This window comes from Marmota flaviventris, chromosome 7 (assembly GCF_047511675.1).
Source record: "Marmota flaviventris isolate mMarFla1 chromosome 7, mMarFla1.hap1, whole genome shotgun sequence".
In the NCBI taxonomy this organism is placed as follows: domain Eukaryota; kingdom Metazoa; phylum Chordata; class Mammalia; order Rodentia; family Sciuridae; genus Marmota; species Marmota flaviventris.
The window spans coordinates 42,978,870-43,001,077 of NC_092504.1; the positions used below are offsets into that span (position 1 = coordinate 42,978,870).

The window sequence follows — 22,208 nt, forward strand, 5'->3', positions numbered from 1 at the left end:
GAAAGTCATTAAAATCAAAATATTTGATTTTAGAATTGGATGATTTTACCAATTCTGTCATCTTTTCTCTGTGGATCCTGTGTCCACTGTCAAATAGTTTTGTGTTTTCTGATTAGACTTTTTGCTTTTTAACCTCATTTCCTAATGACCGAATTTTGATTGACAGTTGTATAAATGTTTGATTTTTTTAGTGTGAACACTGTCTAATTTATTATCATCAGAATGAAGTGAAAGGGAACTATAGTGCAAGTTAATTTTTATCATTGAATTTTTTATCTTTCATATATACTTAGAATGCAGGAGGGGGAGTTATAAATTGATCGTTTTTATTGTGTAGAAGACTCTTCCACAAAATGGTTGATTGGTTTAATTGATTAAGAATTTATTAAGAAGCATTGAGTAGATAAGTATCTCAAAGCTTTTAACCTAAGTATTTGATTTAGTTGCTTGGTATAAATTCACAATTGAAAGACAAGTGATAGATATTGATAAGGTATTGGTATAATTAGGAGATACCTTTTCTTCTGTTCAGCTTAATTTTTTTTCTTGAAATTTTATATTACCTAGCATATACTAAGAATTAATTTTCTAGAGATCAGAAATTCAGGGTGTTCAGAGTATTTTAGAGTTCCAGTAATAAATTGTGGGTATGGTAGGGAATAATGGTTAAGTACATTATTGAAAAATAAGGCAATTGTGAATCCTGGGAACTGGGGAGAACATTGCCTACCTAAAATTCAGTTACATTTCGAAATATTTTGTATTTTTTTTAATATCTTTACGTTTATTTTTTTAAATTTTTATTTATTTTTTAAATTCTAATTTGTCATGTATGACAGCAGAATTCATTGCAATTCATACTAATAGAGCACAATTTTTCATATCTCTGGTTATATACAAAGTGTATTCACACTATTCGTGTCTTCATACATGTACTTTGGATAAAAGATAGGAAAAGAAGGACTCAAATTAGCACTGTTTGCTGACGATATGATTCTATACCTAGAAGACCCAAAAAGTTCCACCAGAAAACTTCTAGAACTAGTAAATGAATTCAGCAAAGTAGCAGGATATAAAATGAACAACCATAAATCAAAATCATTTCTGTATATCAGTGACAATCCTCTGAAAGAGAAACGAGGAAAACTATCCCATTTACAATAACCTCAAAAACAAACAAACGAAAAAAAAACTTGGGAATCAACTTAACGAAAGAGGTAAAAGACCTATACAATGGAAACTACAGAACCCTAAAGAAAGAAATTGAAGAAGACCTTAGAAGATGGAAAGTTCTACCTTTCTCTTAGATGGGCAGAATTAATATAATCAAAATGGGCATACTACCCAAAGCACTATACAGATTTAATGTAATTCCAATCAAAATCCCAATGGCATTTCTCATAGAAATAGAAAAAGCAGTCATGAAATTCATCTGGAAAAATAAGAGACTCAGAATAGCTGAGGCAATCCTTTGCAAGAAGAGTGAAACAAGTGGCATCGCTATTTTTTTTTCTTCTTTTTTTTTTTGTTTTTGGTTCCAAGATTTGAACCCAGGGGCACTTAACCACATCACCAGCCCTTTTTATATTTTATTCAGAGACAGGGTCTCATTAAGTTCTTAGGGCCTTGCTAAGTTGCTAAGGCTGACTTTGAACTCACCATCCTCCTGCCTCAGCCTGCTGAGTTGCTGGAATTCCAGGTGTGTGCCACCATGCCCAGCTATTATTTTGTATTTCTTTCTAAAACTGTATTTACTACTAGCTATGAGTTTTCAATTCCTACCTTTTTACAAACTGTTTTAATGTAGTTTCTTGGGATTGTAACAAACCAGAAAACAAATTGACATTTTTAGTGTCACTAATTTTATCAACAAAACTTTGTTAATTCTGGTTTTTTTTTTTTTTGTGTGTGTGTGTGTGTGTGTTGGGAAGACACCACCCATCCACCATGGTTCCTATTGGCAGTTTTGAGGATAGTTTGGGGAAAGTGCTTTGGAGTTGGAGGCATAGTGCAAGTTCCAACTCCAACTCCACAAACTGGCATTACTCCATGCAAACCTGTCTCCTCATTTGAAGAATAGGGAAAGTAGCTACAACTTATTGTGAAAATTAAATGAGATAATTTGTATAAGGGTCCAACATAACACATAGTTCCCAATACATGGCTCATTTCTTTATTATTTGCTGGTTTGAAACAAATCAGATCTAGGTAGAAAGTTCAGTAGATAGATACCAAGTGCCTGCTATGAGAATACAGAGATAAAGAAGACAGTTCCTGTCCTTGGAGCCTTCACATTGCATGTGTGTGTCACATTTGTATGCTGGGAATAATAAAGTTGTGGAGGGGAATTAATGATTATATATTAACAATAATATAAATGTAGATATTTAAACTGAACACAGTGGTGCTGTAATCCCAGCTACTCAGGAGGCTAAGGCAGGAGGATTGCAAGTTTGAGGCTAGCCTCAGAAACTTAGCCAGATTCTATCTCGAAACATAAAAAAAAGGACGAAAGATGTAGCTCAGTGGTAAAGTACTCTAGGTTTAATCCGTATTACCAAATAAATAAATAAATACATTGAAATGTAGATATTTAAACAAGATATATGTAGAGTAGAGTTTTTGCTGATGTAAGCCAAATTATGTTCAGGGAATTTGTCTTATTAGGTACCATACTGAGCACCAAACTTGTAGTGAACAAGACCAAATACCTATCATGTCCTTCATAGAACTTAAATTTTAGTGGAATATACTTTAAAAACAAGATTTTTTTTTTTTTTTTTTTTTTTTCAGTTCCAGGAATTGAATAAAGGGCCTCATGCTTGCTAAGTATGTGTGGTACCACTGAACAACATCCCCATCCTCTAACTTTTTAATCTCATTTATAATAAGGGTTAATGTAGAATGTATAGAAAAGATTCAGAACTAAAAGAACATAGAAAATCTAAATTAAACTAGAGAATCTGGAAGGATTCCTTGCAGAAAATGACTTTTAAGCCGAGACCTAAATAGTAATGGAAATAGACTGTTAAATCTTTATTCATTGAGCTCTCCTTTTCTAGAATCTGTATAGGCCAACTTTTTTCTGTAAGATTTTTAAATTTAGATAAGTTACAGTTTTCTTTACCAGTTTTAAGCCTTGATCAAGTCCTAAAATCCTGATCTGATTTTGTCCTATTAAACATCTTGCCTTTAAGGTGTCTAAGTAACTAATCTCATCTTTTATGCCTTGATTTTGCTTGTTAGCCAAGAGGATAATTTATTTCCACATGGAAGGTGAGGGATATACCCCACAGCTATCTACCATTTATCAAGTCTACATTGATATTGTATGTGCAGTAGATACTGGATAATATAGGCCAGGACTCTTTCCACTGTACCAAATAATCAGATTATTCCTACTTGGGACTTCTACATTTAATATTTCAACATTAAAATACTATAAATTGGGCTGGGATTGTGGCTCAATGGTAGAGCCTTGCATGCGTGAGGCACTAGGGTCAATCCTCAGCACCACATAAAAATATTGGGTCCATCTATACTAAAAAAATTTTAAATAAGGTACTATAAATTTACCATTTTTAGTTTTCACGATAACAGTGAAGATAGTGGATCTTTCCTTTTTCTTTTCTCCTTTTTTTTTTTGTTGGTTACAATCAAACCCAGAGCCTCACACGTGCTAGGCAAGCACTCTGCAAGTGAGCTATATCCCCAGTCCAAGATAGTGAATATTTTGAATTGTATTGGAAAAGTAGCCTTATTCTTATTTTAGAAATGTTGGAAGTAGTTGCTTAATTTGGTTAGTATCCTTAATATACATTGCCTTGTAGAATATTTACATTTGTCTAGTTCCAGAGATAGACCTCAGTAGGTGTGAAACTAGAACAATTGGTGTTGATGTGCTTGGGGAAATTGATCTTAATATTCAGCCAGAGAAAACACTGAGGAATACACTAGGCTATTAAAATTACTTGTACTGGGTGAATAAGCACATATAATAATACCTCCCTTATCCCTTCCCTGGAGAGGAAAGGATCCTTTATAACTAATGGTAAGTTTGGGATAGGTTTCAAAGTTTGTACGTATAGCAAATTTTTATATGCTGCTGATGCTTCTGGTCTAAGGTTATGCTGTAATTTTTTTTTAATGTAGTTGAGATTGAACACAGGGGCCTCATACAGAGTTATACTTTAAGTACCACTAATATGAACATCTCTAGTAGATGTTTGTCAAAGCATCTAAATGATTGTCAAAGCATCTGATGGAATCTGATCAGGTAGAATCATTGGCAATTGGGTCCTTTGCTGGAAACCTAAAGGCCAGGAAATTTGCCCAGTACTGTCAGTGCCTTCATCTACTCTCATTATAGATTAAAAAACAATTGTGTTCCTTAGTTACATTAAAGGAACTTATGTTCTTGTTGTCTGTTAGCTTCTTTCAGTCAGTCTCATCGCCAGCATCTTTATGACAACCATGTAGTAATGATGATTATAACAAATAATAATTTCTGTATTTTAATTATGTTTCAGGGTGATTATAATTCAGATATTCATCTGATTGCAAGAGAAAGAGATGAACTTCAGCGTATGCTAGAAAGATTTGAAAAATATATGGAAGATATACAGTCCAATGTTAAATTATTGACAGCAGAAAGAGATAAACTAAGTGTCTTATATAATAAAGTAAGAAGTTTGCTGTAATTAAACAAATAGATTATTTAGAACTAGCTAACTTTAATGGAATGTATATGTATTCTTCAGATTTCTGTAACATATGGACTTCCTTCATGATTAGATTTATACTTCTATGGTCAATTGTGTTCTCAAAGCAGAGATTTCCTTCTTTGTTTACATTCTTGCTCTTTTCTAGCCTATTTATGTGTATGGTCAATTAGAGATAGCCTCCTTCTAAAACTACCTGAGCAAGTCTTAGCCTGACTCTGAGCAAAATTTATCCCTGGGATTCATATGTGCCCCAGCATGCATCCCAGGTTTAAACTTGGGTAGCACCACTATTTGAAATATTGGCTATTAAAGACTTAACCTCAAGTGAAGAAACCGCTCGAGGGAAGAGAAAATTGGTATAACTTGGCCCCATTACAAAGCCTAATTTGTCAGAGGGCAAGGTGAGGCCGAACAAAGCCTGGAGTCTATCATCAAAATTTTTCCAATACCAATACCTATGAAGTCTTGTTGCTACTTTTACAGGAAGAGAAGACATGTAAGTTAAAAGGTCCACTTAAAAGAGCTATTTTCACTTTTGGATCTTTTTTTAGGATTTAGTAGTATAAATTGATCTACTTCTATTATTTCCTTGCAGCTGGCATGGATTTTAGCTTTCTTGGTCAACTTAGTTAATTCCTATTTGTCTGCAATCTAGTTTCCAACATTTTGTGGCTGCAGCCTATCAATCTTCTTGTTCTTTTGTTGTTTTTGATTTTATTTAATTTTGATCCTTTTGCTCTCATTTTGTTGGGATTTGGGAAGAGAGTAAAAGTACCATGTGTTCAGATGCCTTTTTTTAAAACAGGGAACATATCCCAAGTGTTTTTTATTTATATCTTTTAATTCTTTAAGGCTCAAGAAGAATTATCTGCACTAAAACAGGAATCCACTCAAAGCACAGGGCCAAATTATCTCCTTAGTCTTATGGAAAAGGAAAAAGAACTTGCATTATCTGACTTAAGAAGAATTATGGAAGAAAAGGAAGCTTTAAAAGAAAAATTAAAAGTAAGTAGTAAAATTAAATTTTTTTGAAAGGTAACTTATTAAGAAAAATATTTTTGTTCATATATTCTGTGAAGTTACAATTCTGAATATATAATTAAAATGTGGTTGACAAATTATAGTCATGCTGGCCAAATTCAGGCCACCTTGTTTGTGTATGTATGGCCTATAGCTAAAAAGTGTTTTTGCATTTTTTAAACTGTTGAAAAATGCCAGGTGTGGTGGTATACTCCTATAATCCCAGCTACTTGAGAGGCTTAGGTAGAAGAATAGAAAATATGTGTCCAGCTGTGGCCAGTAAGCTGAAACCCTGTCAAAAAAAATCAAAGGCTGAAGATGTAGCTCAGTGGTAGAGTGCCCCTGGTTCAGTCCTAAGTACTGAAAAAATCAAATCAGAAGAATTTTGTTTATAATGTAGTACTGAAATTTATTTACATATTGTCTAAAGCTTTTTTGTGCCACAATGGCAGAGGTAAGAAACTGCAACAGAGACATTTGGCTCTAAAGCCTAAAATATTTAGTGTCTGGTTTTTTTTTTATTATCAGAAATCAAAAGGAAATTTTTCATATGAAGATGGACATCTTTTTTTTTTAATAACAATTTTATGGAGTTTTTTTAATACTATACAGTTCACCCATTTAAAATGTACAATTCAGTGGTTTTCATTTTATTGACAGATTTGCATGATCATTTCCACAATAAATTTTAGAAATTTATCACCACCACAGTAAGAAACCTTCATACCCATTAACATCACATCCTATTTCTCCCAAGTTTCCTTAGTCATAGGCAACCACTAATTTACTATCTGTCTCTGTGCATTTGCCTACTACGATGTTCCATATAAATTAAATAATGGCATATATGAATCTTTAAATATTTATTATTATTATATGTGTATATTTTTGCAGTGACCTTTGCACTCCACCACTTGGTCATTTCAACAGATACCAAAAAGATAAGTGCTTGTGCTAAAAGCTACCATATTGCATAGACACTAAATTCCCAATCCAAATAAGTAAGTTTTTAGGTCTGACTTCTCTCATGGGCATGATGTTTTCAAGGTTCATCAAGAATGATGCTGTTATGAACATTTGTATACAACTTTTTCTGTGGATGTATGTTTTAATTTGTCTTATGTATGTACCTGGTCATATGGTAACTCTGCGTGATTTGCTAAATTTGTCTTTAACCATTGAGAGGCCAGGCTGTTTTCCAAAGTTGACTATACCATTTTTTATCCCACCAGTAATGATTAAGGGTTCTAATTTCTCCACATTCTCAGTAATACTTGTTGTTATCTTTAATGGGAGTGAAGTATCCATTATGATTTTTATTTGCATTTCCCCTGTAGCTAATGATGTTGAGCATCTTTTTATGTGCTTATTTACCATTTTTTAATCTTTTTTTTTTTTTTTTTGGCCTCATATTAGCTTCTAAGAGTTCTTTATAAATTTTTGATAACAGCTTCAATAGATTTGTGGTTTGCAAAACATTCCCCCATTCTGTGGGTCATCCTTTTACTTTTTTTTTTTTTAAGTTGCAGTTGGACAAAATACCTTTATTTTATTTACTTTTCTGTGATGCTGAGGATCAAACCCAGGGCCTCGCACATGCTAGGTGAGCACTCCACTGCTGAACCACAACCTCAGCCCCCTTTTACTTTCTTAATATGGTATCTTTGAAGCACAAAAATTTTTAATTTTGATGAGGTTCAATTTATTCTTTTATTACTTGTGCATTTGGTGTCATATCTAGAGGCAATATTTTGTATTTCCTATTTTCTCCCCAAAACATATTTACTAATACCTGTAAAGCACATAATGGTGCTCAGCATATTGTAAGTTCTAAATGTTGTTATTATGGAATCCATAGTTTTCTAGCAATTAATATTATGAAATTAATACTTTGAAAATAGCAGTTAAAATCAGGAATAAATGCAAGCATTTTAAAGGTAGTCTTTATGTCACAAATTTTCAGTTAATTTTTTTATTCCAAAAATACAGTTTAAGAATGCTTCTAATTGCGATCTTTTGGAATACTGCCTTCCAGAAATTGTTCTCTTATAAAAAAAAAAAAAAGTGTTAAAATTACCAAATAAAAAACTTCTGTGCAATATGGCAGCTTTTAGCACAAGCTACTCACTCACTCTTTTCCATATCTGTTGATGCTCAAGGAATTTAAAAATATGATTTAAAAAGTGCAGTACTGGAAACTGGAAAAAAGCAATATTCAAATTACCAGAATACTTCTGGGTTGTGGGAAACAGTATTTGGTGATTTTATGGTAGATCTTTTACTTAAAAACTGAACTAATAATCTCAGTCCTTGAGCTTCCTCTAGTATCTTTGTTATTCTACTACTCACTCATTTGTCAAATCCAGGCAACTTTACTAAGCTCTCCCTGAAATCTCTTGTATTTCAGTTAATAACCAAGTCCTATCAGTGCTACCTCTTAAATAATGTTAAATATTTAGTAAGCCTTTCCCCATGTGGGAGATTCTGTTCCAAATGCTTTTTATATGAACTATCTCAGTAAATCTTTTGTTTAATTGGCAAAATTATTTTATTTATTTTTGTTGATTTTTTAAAAAAAATCAATGACAGTAAAATGCATTATAATTCTTATTACACATATACAGCACAATTTTTCATATCTCTTTATATGAAATATAAAGTATGTTGACACCAATTGATATCTTCATACATGTACCTCGGATAATGATGTCTATCACATTCAACCATCCCAGCCCTCTCCCTTTCCCTCCCACTCCTCTGCCCTATTTAGAATTCATCTATTCCTCCCATGCTCCCCCTCCGTACCCCACTATGAATCAGCCTCCTTGTATCAGAGAAAACATTCGGCATTTGTTTTTTAGGGATTGGCTAATTTCACTTAGCATTATCTTCTCCAGTGCCATCCATTTACCTGCAAATGCCATGATTTTATTCTCTTATTTCTGAGTAAAATTCCATTATGTATGTATGTCACATTTTTTTTTATCCATTCATCCACTGAAGTACATCTAGGTTGGCTCCACTGTTTAGCTATTGTGAATTGTGCTGCTATAAATATTATGTAGCTGTGTCCCTATAGTATTCTGTTTTTAAGTTTTTTGGGTATAAACCAAGGAGAGAGATAGCTGGGTCAAATGGTGGTTCCATTCCAGATTTCCAAGGAATCTCCATACTGCTTTCCAGATTGGCTACACTAATTTGCAGTCCCACTAACAATGTATGAGTGTACCTTTTTCCATCTCTCTCATCATGCACAAAACTCAAAGTGGATCAAGGACCTAGGAATTAAACCAGAAATTCTGCATCTAATAAAAGAAAAAGTAGGCCCTAATCTTCATCATGTGGGATTAGGCCCCAGCTTCCTTAATAAGACTTCTATAGCATAAGAATTAAAACCAAGAATCAATAAATGGGATGGAGTCAAACTAAAAAGTTTCTTCTCAGCAAAAGAAATAATCTGTGAGGTGAATAGAGAGACTATATCTTGGGAGCAAATTTTTACCCCTCACACATCAGATAGAACACTAATCTCTAGGGTATATAAAGAACTCAAAAAGCTAAGCACCAAAAAAACAAATAACCCAATCAACAAATGGGCCAAGGACCTGAACAGACACTTCTCAGAAGAGGATATACAATCAATCAACAAATATATGAAAAAATGTTCATCATCTCTAGCAATTAGAGAAATGCAAATCAAAACTACTCTCAGTAAATCTTCGTAAAGAAGCTTTTTACTGCTTGTAGGTAAGTTCTGTGAGTTACAGTGAGTTTAAATAACTTTCAGAAGCTTTCCCAGCTGTAAGTCACAAGGAATCTGGCCCCTAAGTTCATGTTACTTTCATTTAAATTTGTTTACTTTTTTGTGTTTTCCTGCTACCATCTTATTTGGGTTATTAATCTACATATCTATATTAATAGCTTCTTTACTTCACCTTGGGTCATTGTTATGCTTTGAATATGAGGTGTCCTTCAAAAACTCCTGTGTTAATACTGAATATTCACAGGTAAATGATTGGATTGTGAGAGTTACAATCAAATTAGTCCATCCTAGTTTGAATGGACTGATTTGGTGGTGACTGTAGGCAGGTATGGTATGGCTGGAGAAGGTGGGCCTCTGCAGGTGTGTCCTGAAAAAGTTCGAGTTCTCTGTGGTTCCTTTTCTGTCCTCCCTCTCTCTGCTTCCTTCGGCCATGAGGTGAGCAGCTTTCCTCTGTGGAGCCCTTAGGACATGATGTTCTGCCTCACTGTGGGCCCAGAGCAATGGAGTTGACGGACTGTGGACGGAAACCTCTGAAACTGTGAGCTCCAAATAAGTTTCCCTCCTCTAAGTCGTTTTTGTGAGGGATTTTGGTCATGACAACACAAAGTTGACTAAAACAGATTCTGAGAGGTGGAACCTCATCAGTGGATTAATCCATTTGATGAATTGATAATTTTAATTGACTACTGGGTATTAACTATAGGCAGGTGGGGCATGCCCCTTGGGTGTTATTTTTGTTTCTGGCTCCTTGCACATGGGTGTTTCTGGTCCCCGCCGCCCCCTGCTTCTTGAATGCCACAAACTGAGTAGCTTTCTGCTATTGTGTCCTTCCACCATGAGCTTTTCCTCACCTTGGGCCCAGAGCAGTGGAGTCAACTGATGATGAAGCCTGAAAGATTGAAATCTGAAACTATGAGCCCAAAGTAAACTGTTCTCCTCTAACTTGTTCTTGTCAGGATTTTTTTTTGTGGGGGTAGGGGACTGGGTATCAGGGATTGAACTCAGGGACACTTAACCACTGAGCCATATCCCCAGCCCTATTTTGTATTTTATTAGAGATGGGGTCTCACTGAGTTGCTTCATGCCTCACTTTTGCTGAGGCTGGCTTTGAACTCATGATCCTCCTGTCCCAGCCTCCCGAACCACTGGGATTACAGGTGTACATGACTGTGCCTAGCCTTGTCAGGTATTTTAGTTACAACCATGAAGTGCTGACCAATACAGTCAATCTTTCAAAGATATAAGTCTGATCATGTCCCTTCCTATTTAAAATCTATTAACTTCTTTCCAAAGACTTCAGTATTTGGCCCTAGCTTCTTTTCTACATACTCACCTCTGCTGTTTGCCTCACTTTTCTTAACGTTCCAGACTTAATAGACTTTTTTTGCTTCTAACCTTCCATATGAAAGATTCCTTCACCCCTTCCAATTCCTTTGTCTAGCTAATTCTTATTCATCATTTATGTTCAGATTAAATGTCATTATCCAGACAAAAAAGAACATAGACATTAGATTCTTTTTGATATATGAGCATAAAGTTCTGGCCACATCAATGTTTACAGCAGCTCAATTCACAATAACTAAGTTATGAAGCCAACCCAGGTGCCTTTTAATAGACAAATAGATAAAAGAAATGTGGTGTATATACACAATGGAATATCAGTCTTAAATAAGAATGAAATTATGGCATTTGCCGGTAAATGGATGAACTGGAGACTATCATGCTAAGCAAAATAAGCCAATCCCAAAAAATCAAAGGCTGAATGTTCTCTCTGATATGCAGATTCTAACACACAATAAAGGGGGAATGAAGAACAGAAGCTCATTGGGTTAGAGGGGAATGAAGGGGAGGGGTGCAGATGGGAATAGGAAACACAGAATGAATCGGACATAACTCTCCTATGTTCATATATGAATATACAGCCAGTGAAGCTCCACATCATGCACAACAAGAAAAGAATACTAATTAGAATAAATTATACTCCATGTATAAAGAACAAAAATAAATAAATTTTTAAAAACTAGCCCTGTGTTTATACTGTTGACCAGCCTACTCTTGAAACTCTGATCTTCTGTCTGGTGTTGTATTCTATTTCCTGTCTTTCTGTTCTTGTATTTTTTTCCTTCATGCCCTGTTTTGCTTACATCTCTTATAGGGTATATTCTTAAGCTTGTTACTTAACCTACTGAACTTTTCCCTTCATAGTTGTGCTAATATAGGTTGACTTGTCTAAGTCTTTATGAATGAACCCATACCAGTCTGTGTCTTCTGCTGCAATCATGTATGGAGGTAGATAATGTAAAAACATGAGAACCTATTATGCTTTTTTTCTTCCTATACTGTTTTATTGATGCATTATAGTTGTACATATTAATGGGATTTGTTCTTACATATTCATACATGCACACAAAGTAACAATATAATTTGGCCAATATCACTTCCAGCTGTCAGGCTTTTTTTTTTTTTAAACCAAAAGCATGGTTTTTATAAATTGTCTAATGATTTTGTTTCTAAAACATTTCTGTTTTATCAAAAGATAAATATAATAGCATGTAGACTTACATTACTTACTTTGGTTGTTTTGCTTTATTGTCTGATATAAATGAACATTTTCTATAAAATTCTCTTTCAGAATATCCAGGACATGAATGTTTTTGGCAAAACAGAATTAGAGAAAACTATTGAACATTTGACATGTGTTAATCATCAGGTAATTTATCAAACCAAGCAAATTGGGGTACATTATGTATTGTATTAATGCCTATGTCAATTATGTTTTTTCCTCCTCTTCTTCTTTTTTTTTTTTTTTTTTGAAAGAGAAAAAATGATTTATTGCTTTGATAACAAAGGAGAACAACAAGGGACTTCTGTCCCAGAGGCTATGCTTCTCAAGTATTGTCACTTTTTTTTAAAATATATTTTTTAGTTCGACACAATACCTTTATTTTATTTATTTATTTTTATGTGGTGCTGAGAATTGAACCCAGTGTGTCACACGTGCTAGGCAAGTGCTTCACCGCTGAGCCACAATCCCCAGCCCAAGTATTGTCACTTCTTGATGATTCTTCCCTAGTCTTGGCTAGTTTTCTATACTGAGCTCTACTTAGCTTAAGATTCAAGGGGCACCCTTTACAGATTTCTGGAGTTTTCACTCAGTGCAGTTCTTCACCTGCAGACTCCAGCTGCTTTGACTTTTAAGTCCTGTCTTCTGAATTTAGAGGGGTCCACGGAGTTCTACCTGGCTACTGTTTTCTATGCTATGGCCTAGAAATTCTCCAGGCAATAAGCTGGAGTGATCATAAAACTCATCTCATTTGCTTTCTCTCTCTCTCTCAGCGGTTTCTGTCTGTCATTGCTTTTTTCTCGGTATCTTGAAAACCATTGTTTCCTACATTTAGTCCAATTTTTATTTACTTCAAGCAGGAAAGTCTGATTCTTATCACTCCAGCATGACCAGAAGCAGGAATTAATAAACTAGAGCAATTAGACAGACGAAAGAAATTAAAGGCATCAAAATAGGAAAAGAAGAACTTAAATTATCACTATTTGCAGATGACATGATTCTATACCTAGCAGACCCAAAAGGGTCTACAAAGAAACTATTAGAGCTAATAAATGAATTCAGCAAAGTGGCAGGATATAAAATCAACACGCATAAATCAAAGGCATTCCTGTATATCAGCGACAAATCCTCTGAAATGGAAATGAGGACAACCACTCCATTCACAATATCTTCAAAAAAAATAAAATACTTGGGAATCAACCTAACAAAAGAGGTGAAAGACTTATACAATGAAAACTACAGAACCCTTAAGAGAGAAATAGAAGAAGATCTTAGAAGATGGAAAAATATACCCTGTTCATGGATAGGCAGAACTAACATCATCAAAATGGCGATATTACCAAAAGTTCTCTATAGGTTTAATGCAATGCCAATCAAAATCCCAACGGCATTTCTTGTAGAAATAGAGAAAGCAATCATGAAATTCATATGGAAAAATAAAAGACCCAGAATAGCAAAAACAATGCTAAGCAGGAAGTGTGAATCAGGCGGTATAGCGATACCAGACTTCAAACTATATTACAGAGCAATAGTAACAAAAACAGCATGGTACTGGTACCAAAACAGGCGGGTGGACCAATGGTACAGAATAGAGGACACAGAAACCAATCCACAAAACTACAACTATCTTATATTTGATAAAGGGTCTAAAAGCATGCAATGGAGGAAGGATAGCATCTTCAACAAATGGTGCTGGGAAAACTGGAAATCCATATGCAACAAAATGAAACTGAATCCCTTTCTCTCGCCATGCACAAAAGTTAATTCAAAATGGATCAAGGAGCTTGATATCAAATCAGAGACGCGCCGTCTGATCGAAGAGAAAGTTGGCTACGATCTACAGTCGGTGGGGTCGGGCTCCAAATTCCTCAATAGGACACCCATAGCACAAAAGTTAATAACTAGAATCAACAAATGGGACTTACTCAAACTAAAAAGTTTTTTCTCAGCAAAAGATACAATAAGAGAGGTAAATAGAGAGCCTACATCCTGGGAACAAATCTTTACTCCTCACACCTCAGATAGAGCCCTAATATCCAGAGTATACAAAGAGCTCAAAAAATTAGACAATAAGAGAACAAACAACCCAATCAACAAATGGGCCAAGGACCTGAACAGACACTTCTCAGAGGAGGACATACAGTCAATCAACAAGTACATGAAAAAATGCTCACCATCTCTAGCAGTCAGAGAAATGCAAATCAAAACCACCCTAAGATACCATCTCACTCCAGTTAGATTGGCAGCCATTATGAAGTCAAACAACAACAAGTGCTGGCGAGGATGTGGGGAAAAGGGTACACTTGTACATTGCTGGTGGGACTGCAAATTGGTGCAGCCAATTTGGAAAGCAGTATGGAGATTTCTTGGAAAGCTGGGAATGGAGCCACCATTTGACCCAGCTATTCCCCTTCTCGGTCTATTCCCTAAAGACCTAAAAAGAGCATGCTACAGGGACACTGCTACATCGATGTTCATAGCAGCACAATTCACAATAGCTAGACTGTGGAACCAACCTAGATGCCCTTCAATGGATGAATGGATAAAAAAAATGTGGCATTTATACACAATGGAGTATTACTCTGCATTAAAAAATGACAAAATCATAGAATTTACAGGGAAATGGATGGCATTAGAGCAGATTATGCTAAGTGAAGCTAGCCAATCCCTAAAAAACAAATGTCTAATGTCTTCTTTGATATAAGGAGAGTAGCTAAGAACAGAGTAGGGCCGAAGAGCATGAGAAGAAGATTAACATTAAACAGGGATGAGAGGTGGGAGGGAAAGGGAGAGAGAAGGGAAAATGCATGGAAATGGAAGGAGACCCTCAGAGGTATACAAAAGTACATACAAGAGGAAGTGAGGGGAAGGGGAAAAATAATACAAGGGGGACAAACGAATGTCAGTAAAGGGGGCAGAGAGAGAAGAGGGGAGGGGAGGGGAGGGGAGGGGAGGGGGGATAGTAGAGGATAGGAAAGACAGCAGAATACAACAGACACTAGTATGGCAATATGTAAATCAATGGATGTGTAACTGACGTGATTCTGCAATCTGTATATGGGGTAAAAATGGGAGCTCATAACCCACTTGAATCAAATTGTGAAATATGATATATCAAGAACTATGTAATGTTTTGAACAGCCAACAATAAAAAAAGAAAAAAAAAAAAAAAAAAGAAAATATATCTGAAGAAAGTATTGGAAGTCCTTGGAAAGAGACTAAGAGATAGAAAATAGAAAAGAAGTTAAAATGTTAGAGAATAGATTGAAAAGGTCTGGTATGTGTCACAATTTGAGGAGGATGCAATACGATATTTGAGAGAAGCAGTATTCAAAGAGATGATGATATTATTTAGATATTGTGAAAACACAGAAGTCCTCTGATTCAAAATGCACAGTGAATTGATACATAAACTAATTCAGATCAGTGAGGATAGGAATGATTATTTTGTAACTTTGTAATTGTTTCTGGGACAGTAGCTTCTTATATTAAAATAAGAAAAAGAAATTGGATTTTATCTCAGATACACCATACCCAAAAAGTCATTTCAAGGTCTGGGGATGTGGCTCAAGTGGTAGCATGCTCGCTGGCATGCGCAGGGCGCTGGGTTCGATCCTCAACACCACATAAAAATAAAATAAAGATATTGTGTCCACCTAACACTAAAAAATTAAACACTAAAATATTTTTAAAAAGTCATTTCAAGTCTGTTTGAATATCCAAAACAAACCACATTTATTAAAGAAATGCAGGAGAAAATCTTGACCTTGGGGGAAATAAGAGCAGTCATTTACATAGCATTTACTATGTGTCAGGCACATTTTTCAATGTGATACACACAGGCATATCTACGTACACATATATACATACACAGATACATATGTAATATGTATATATAGGTAATAATTCTCAAAACAACTATATGTAGTAAATGCTATATTAACTTCATTTCATAGATAAGAAAACAAATAGAAGGAAAACTTGCCCAAGATCACATAGCTAGCAGGTATCTGGTCCAGAGTGTATGCTGTGAAATAACACATAAGTTAATTCCTTAAAGGAAAACATAGATAAGTACATTAACAAAACAGACATTGTTTAGCTGCTAACCATAAAATGAAAAGACACTACTAATTCAGAAAACAAATTGCTACATGTTTGGCACTTTTGCCAGACACCCCCCCCACACACACACACACAAAATTCAACAGGTATAGCTGGAAATATGGCTCAGTAGTAGAGCTCTTTCCTAGCATGGATGAGGCCCTGAGAGCCATCCCTAGTACTAGGGGGAAAAAATCAAGTGTGAATAGATATTTCATGAAGGAAGAAATTGCAAATTACTGATGTTAGAAGATGTCCTACCTCAATGGTAGGAGAAATACAAAGTAAAACTATAATAAAATCATCTTATAAATCAGGTCATCAGAAATTAACAAATTGTGACAAGTATTTGCAAGTATATGTAGTTCCTGAGAGTGCAAATTAGTTAACTCTTTATAAAATAATTTGGCATTATCTAGCAAAGGCATGTTATATAACCAGTTCCATCTCTAAATATGTACTCTAGGTGGGGATCAACAAATTATGACCCATGGACCAATTCAACCCATCCAGTCTGTTTTTATAAATTCAGTTTTTATCATATCACATTTGATTATTTATTTCTGTATTGTTTGTGGCTGATTTCGTCTTTCAGTGGAGTAGTGGTAACAGACTTTCGGGCCCACAAAGCCTCAAATATTATTCTCTGATAGGATAGGAGAAACAATCTAGTTGTCAATTTTGAGGAAGATGGATAAATGGTTGTAATTCATTCAGTGGAGTGTCACAGAGAAGCAGAAATGAACAATAGCTACTAATGGTCAATGTGTACAAATTTTACACCTAAAGTTACAGCACGTACAAAAGTTATACCAAAAAAGCAAATTGCTGGAGTTGGGAATGGACAGTGGTAGAGTGCTTGCCTAGCATGTGTGAAGCACTGGGTTTGATTATCAGCACCTTACATAAATGAAATAAAATAAAGGTCCATTGACACCTAAAAAAAAAAGTAAATTGTTGCAGAAAACATGCAGTATGATTCCACTAATGTGAAGTTCAAAAACATAATTGTAAAACTAACCAGTATATTGTTGAGGTTTTCATGCTAATGTAGTATACCAAAGAAAAGCAAGAAGTGGGGTACTAACATTAATTTCTATAGTCCCAATTACTAGGGAGGCTGAGGCAGAAGGAGAGTTCAAGATCAGCCTGGGCAATGTAGTAAAACCTCATCTCAAAGCAAAACAAAACAAAAACAAGAAATGAGAAACATAAGATACAGAATAGTGGTTACTGTGGGCAGTGGGTGGAAGATGTGTTTGGGGACTGCCCACAGTAGTTTCAAAGATTTAGATGGTATTTTTAAAGCCATGTGGTGGATATACAAACCAAACTCTCCCACTCCCTTGATAAACAAGATATATTGTCCATTTCTGTGATATTCACACTCTTTTAATTATAGTAGCTTTCTGGTTTTGCTATCTCATAGCTTTCTTTTTTCCTAAATGAATTTTAGAATAACATCTAAGCCACCCTCTTTTTAAAAAGGTTCAGTTAGGAATTTTATTAGAATTTCATTGGATATTTTGATTATTTACGAAAATTTCAGTACATTTACAGTTTTGTGTTTTCATCCAAAAACATGGTTGTCTGTATATCAAGCCAGGTTACATTTTGTGCCCTTCAAGAAAATTTTTGTTTTCTCGTATAAATCTCTCCCATTTTGTGTTTGGATTACAGCATTTTCTACTCTGGGTTTTCCTTAATTCAGTCCTACTTTTTGTTTTTTTAAAAGTTCCTCCAATTTTTCATTTTGTTTTCCCTTTCTGTTTCATTGAGGTTATGGATTTGTTCTTTCTTTATTGTTTGTTTGTTTGTTTGTATCTTTTCTTCCATTTTGGTGATAGTGAGAAGCATACATAAATGGGTATGCCAATTCTGAAATCTGTAACCTAATATACACATGACTTTTATAAAAAACATGTAATTTATTTCCTTAGTTTTTCACCATTTTATTATTATAAAGAGTGCCTATGAAAAATAAAATTGAAACATTAAGACATATGCCTATTAATTTTTTAAATTTAAATTATAGCTTGAAAGTGAAAAATGTGAATTACAATTGAAAGTGTTCCTAATGAAAGAAAAAATAGAGTCATTAGAGAACAAATCAAAATTTCAAGCTCAACAAATAAGCCAAATTGGCCATGTGCCTGGTGACTCATCTCATCAGAAAACAGAGATGAATTCCCTTAGGTAAGTTTATTGGAACTTTTTTTTTTTTTAATTTAACTCCTGGGAACATGTTTCTGATTATATAAGATTTACAACCATGGCATTTCAGATTGTGCCTTTGAATAGTAGTTTCCAAACTACTTCCAAACAGTAGTTTCCACAGATGCCATGGCCCCATCTCTACTCTCAGCCATGGCCATTAATTCAAAAACTAAATGAGGGATTTAGGGGATGAAGAAAAGACAAACAGACACACAGAGAAAAAGGTGGGGCCAGGTGGGACATTGCTCTCTGATGGAGAACCAGTGACCCAGAGCTAGTTCAGCACATTTATTATATGGGTTTCATGATCAAAAAGTTATTTGTGGGAAAGTTTTAGCAGAGCAGATAATCTGAAGAATGCAGGACTGGTGAGACATTTAATGTTATTACCTTATGGAATTAAAGAAATCAAGAGTAGTTGATTGTATATTTAGCAGTTGATGTTTAGCACCCCAATTTTGTAAATTAATCAGATGTCTCCTTTAACAGATTTATGATTAAATCCCACTGATGTTAAACCTAATTTACTCATTTTTAACTACAAAAACCAAGATATCAGAGCTGGGGTTGTGGCTCAGTGGCAGAGTGCTTGCATAGCATGTGTGAGGCACCAGGTTCAGTTCTCAACACCATATATAAATAAATAAAATAAAGGTCTATTGACAACTAAAAAAAATACTAAAAACAAAAAAACAAGATATCAGACAAATGTAGCTAACAGTATTTAGCAGATCAGAGTTTACTTTTGGCTTAGAGTCCTGAAATCCTCAAGAAAAATTTTTAAAGAAAAGAAAATTGTATAAAGGAAATCATTTCAATGTCTCCCTGTGCTGTAGTCTTAGGGAGGAACTTGTTAAGAAAGCAAGGTGGCAGGGTGCCAGAAAAAACAAGACAGCCCACAGCAGCAGGTTGAATTTAAAAGTGACATTTTTTTTTCCTTTGGTCTCAAACCAGTTTTTGCAGTTTACATTCTAAATGAAAGCCTAAGAGAGAGAGAGATCTAGCATAAACTAAGAAAGCATAATCTTAAGCATTGCAAATTAGAGATCCCTTTCTTTGGATCCCAGTTGTTTCATGGTTTAGACCCACCTATAAACTTGCTTCTCACTTTTCTTTGCTACCTCGGCCTCAGAAGCATCCTCCCATCTGAGCATTGAAGACGATCCCCTGTGTCCAGTCCCTGTTTGGGCACCAACTTTCTGGGCCCTCTCATTTTTGTTCTCAGCCACGGTCATTAATTCAGGGAAAGACACTGGACAAGTAGGAGCCATGGAGGATGAAGAAAAGACAAACAGATACACAGAGAGAGAAAGGTGGGGCCAAGTGGGACACTGCTCTCTGGTGGAGACACAGTGACCCAGAGCTAGCTCAGCATGTTTATTATATAGGTTTAATCACCAAAAGGCTATTTATTGGGGCTGGGGTTGTGGCTCAGTGGTAGAGCGTTCACCTAGCACTTGCGTCGCACTGGGTTCGATCCTCAGCACCACATTAAAAATAAATAAATAAAATAAAGTTAAAAAAAAAAAAGAAAAAATGCAGAATATGTAGCTTAGAAATATTGAGTTGTCAGTCAATACTGTGTCCAACTACAACTAAAAAAAAAATATTCGAAAAACCAAAAGATTATTTATGGAAAAGTTGTAACAAAGCAGACAGTCTAAAAGGACACAGGTCTGACAAGACATTAAGGTCATTTTGTTTTGCTCAAAATTCTCTGACCCTGGGAGATGGTGCCTGAGCTCAAAGTCCCAACTGATAACTCTGAGCATTTGCACAGTTTTCTCAGGCTGCAGCACCATAGCAACTGGACCATCTCAACCTGTACTTTCACACAGGTAGGTCCCAGTACAAACACAGCCATGAGGGAGTCAAAAAGACCATGATTTAAATCACCACTCTCCACAGTTGGCCTAGAAGCAGAATCACCTCGAGCTTTTGAAAAGTATGAATTTAGGGCCTGTCTCTCTGGCTTTAAATTTGCTGAGTAAATCTCAATAGATTTTAGGTATGTGTTTTTGGATTTTGGTTTTTAGTGTTGGGAATTGAACCCAGGTGTACTTAACCATTGAGCAACATCACCAGCCCTTTTTATTTTTTCATTTTTAGATAGGATCTCACTAAGTTGCATATGACCTCACTAAATTGCTGAGGCTGGTCTGGAATTTAACAATCCTCCTCTCTCTGAGCCACTGGGATTAGGGGCATGAGCAACTGCCTCCAGATGGGTATCTGTATTTTTTTTTAATGTTTATAAGTTAATATGATTGTAAACAAGTTTTTGAATCTGTAGGGTAGGACTGCTGAAAAGGATAGAATTTTTTGCTACCTGTGCCATTTTCCTTCTTTTTCTTGCCTCTTTCAAGGAAGTAAATGTAAAATCTGAATATATATCTTCTATTTTGAACCCTTTCTGACTAAAAAGCAGACATCTTTAACAAAGGAGGGTGTACATGAGTAGCATGCTTCTTAGAAAGCTAACTCTGGTAGAAATACGGAACATGGATTTGAAGTCTTAGAGACTTGATGGCATATAGTGGACACCAAAGGTCTAGACTGAAACCTAAGAAATGTTTCATACGTAAAACCAAAAGACCTAATGACTTATATAGTTATAAAAAGAAGATAAAATAGGACTGGGGTTGTGGCTCAGTGGTAGAGTACTGCTTGCCTAGCATGGTGACTCCCTGGGTTCGATCCTCAGCACCACATTAAAAATAAATAAATAAAATAAAGGTTAAAAAAAAAAAGAAAATAATGCAGAATGTGTAGCTTGTCAGCAGTTACTCAATTTTTAACACAGAAGATTCAGGGAAACAAAAAGCAAACAAATTTTAGTTTTTTGTCTGGATTGGGTAACTTCCATAAGTAGAAAGATGTTGAAGGCCAGCAAGGCATTACTCTGAAGAGTCAGGAAATCTGTCTATAAACTATATCTATAATAAGGATCAGGAACAGATTTTAAAATCATTACACCTGTAAAACTAAATCAGTTTTACAGATGTAAACCAATAACAACTTGATCAGAAAGGATTGTAGTCATGATTTTAACAAAGATTGACAAGTTAAAACTGAAGGATTACTAAATAGTATATTGGCTATTGCAGAAAATGAGCTGAAATAGAAAATAGATTCAAGAAATTTACCCAGAACACAGGACAAAAAGAAAGGATGAGGTGGTGGGGACAATTTTTTTTTTTTTTTCAAAAGACACAGATCCAATATACAAAAACAAAGAATCACAGAAGTATATAGTGGAAAAAACAGAGCAAAGGTGAGAATCAAAGGAATAATTAGGAAAAGAAAAACCTGAGACTATTGTTCATAGGGTTCCCTGATATATGAAATAGCTTAAGGAAATAAGTCCAAAAACTGGTTACCTGGTCAGTTAAGGAATACTGTTTGCCACTTATTTACAGCATCTTCGTTTTGCTCTTTTACTGATTGACTGCAGTCTTTATAAGGTTGACTTTAGAAAAAACTAATGCATATACTACTTTTTTGCTTCATTCTCTTTTTGCAAGCACTACCTATATTCTGTGAAGGACAGCTGAATGGCCCAGCTCCTCTTCTGGTTCCTGTCTGTCTTAATATCTGAAATACAAATACCATGTTGTGTGTTTGTCTCTCAGAATTATTAGTATATCCTTTTCACTCTATATCCATCTGACAGGATCTGGCATTTAATCCATTTTGCTTTTCCTTCTGATTGGAGCGACACCCCTTTTCTTTTCTCACAGAAAGTTCAGAAGGTAGAGCTTTCAGTACCCTCTCTTGAACACCCTAGTCTGTAGCTCCTTTGGGGTTTTTGTTCTTA

General features: G+C 35.1%; 1 protein-coding gene across 3 annotated transcripts in view; it reads left to right on the plus strand.

Moving 5' to 3' along the window:
- Positions 1 to 22,208, plus strand: part of Cep135 (centrosomal protein 135) — a 75,136-nt gene that overhangs the window by 25,871 nt on the left and 27,057 nt on the right. For 2 of the 3 annotated variants that reach the window (XM_027939148.3, XM_071614301.1), the window contains exons 12-15: positions 4,530 to 4,682; positions 5,577 to 5,729; positions 12,140 to 12,217; positions 18,210 to 18,370. In XM_027939148.3, the coding sequence (XP_027794949.1) occupies positions 4,530 to 4,682; positions 5,577 to 5,729; positions 12,140 to 12,217; positions 18,210 to 18,370 (545 nt within the window). The remainder of the gene's footprint in view (positions 1 to 4,529; positions 4,683 to 5,576; positions 5,730 to 12,139; positions 12,218 to 18,209; positions 18,371 to 22,208) is intronic. The other variant, XM_071614302.1, reaches the window with a different exon arrangement.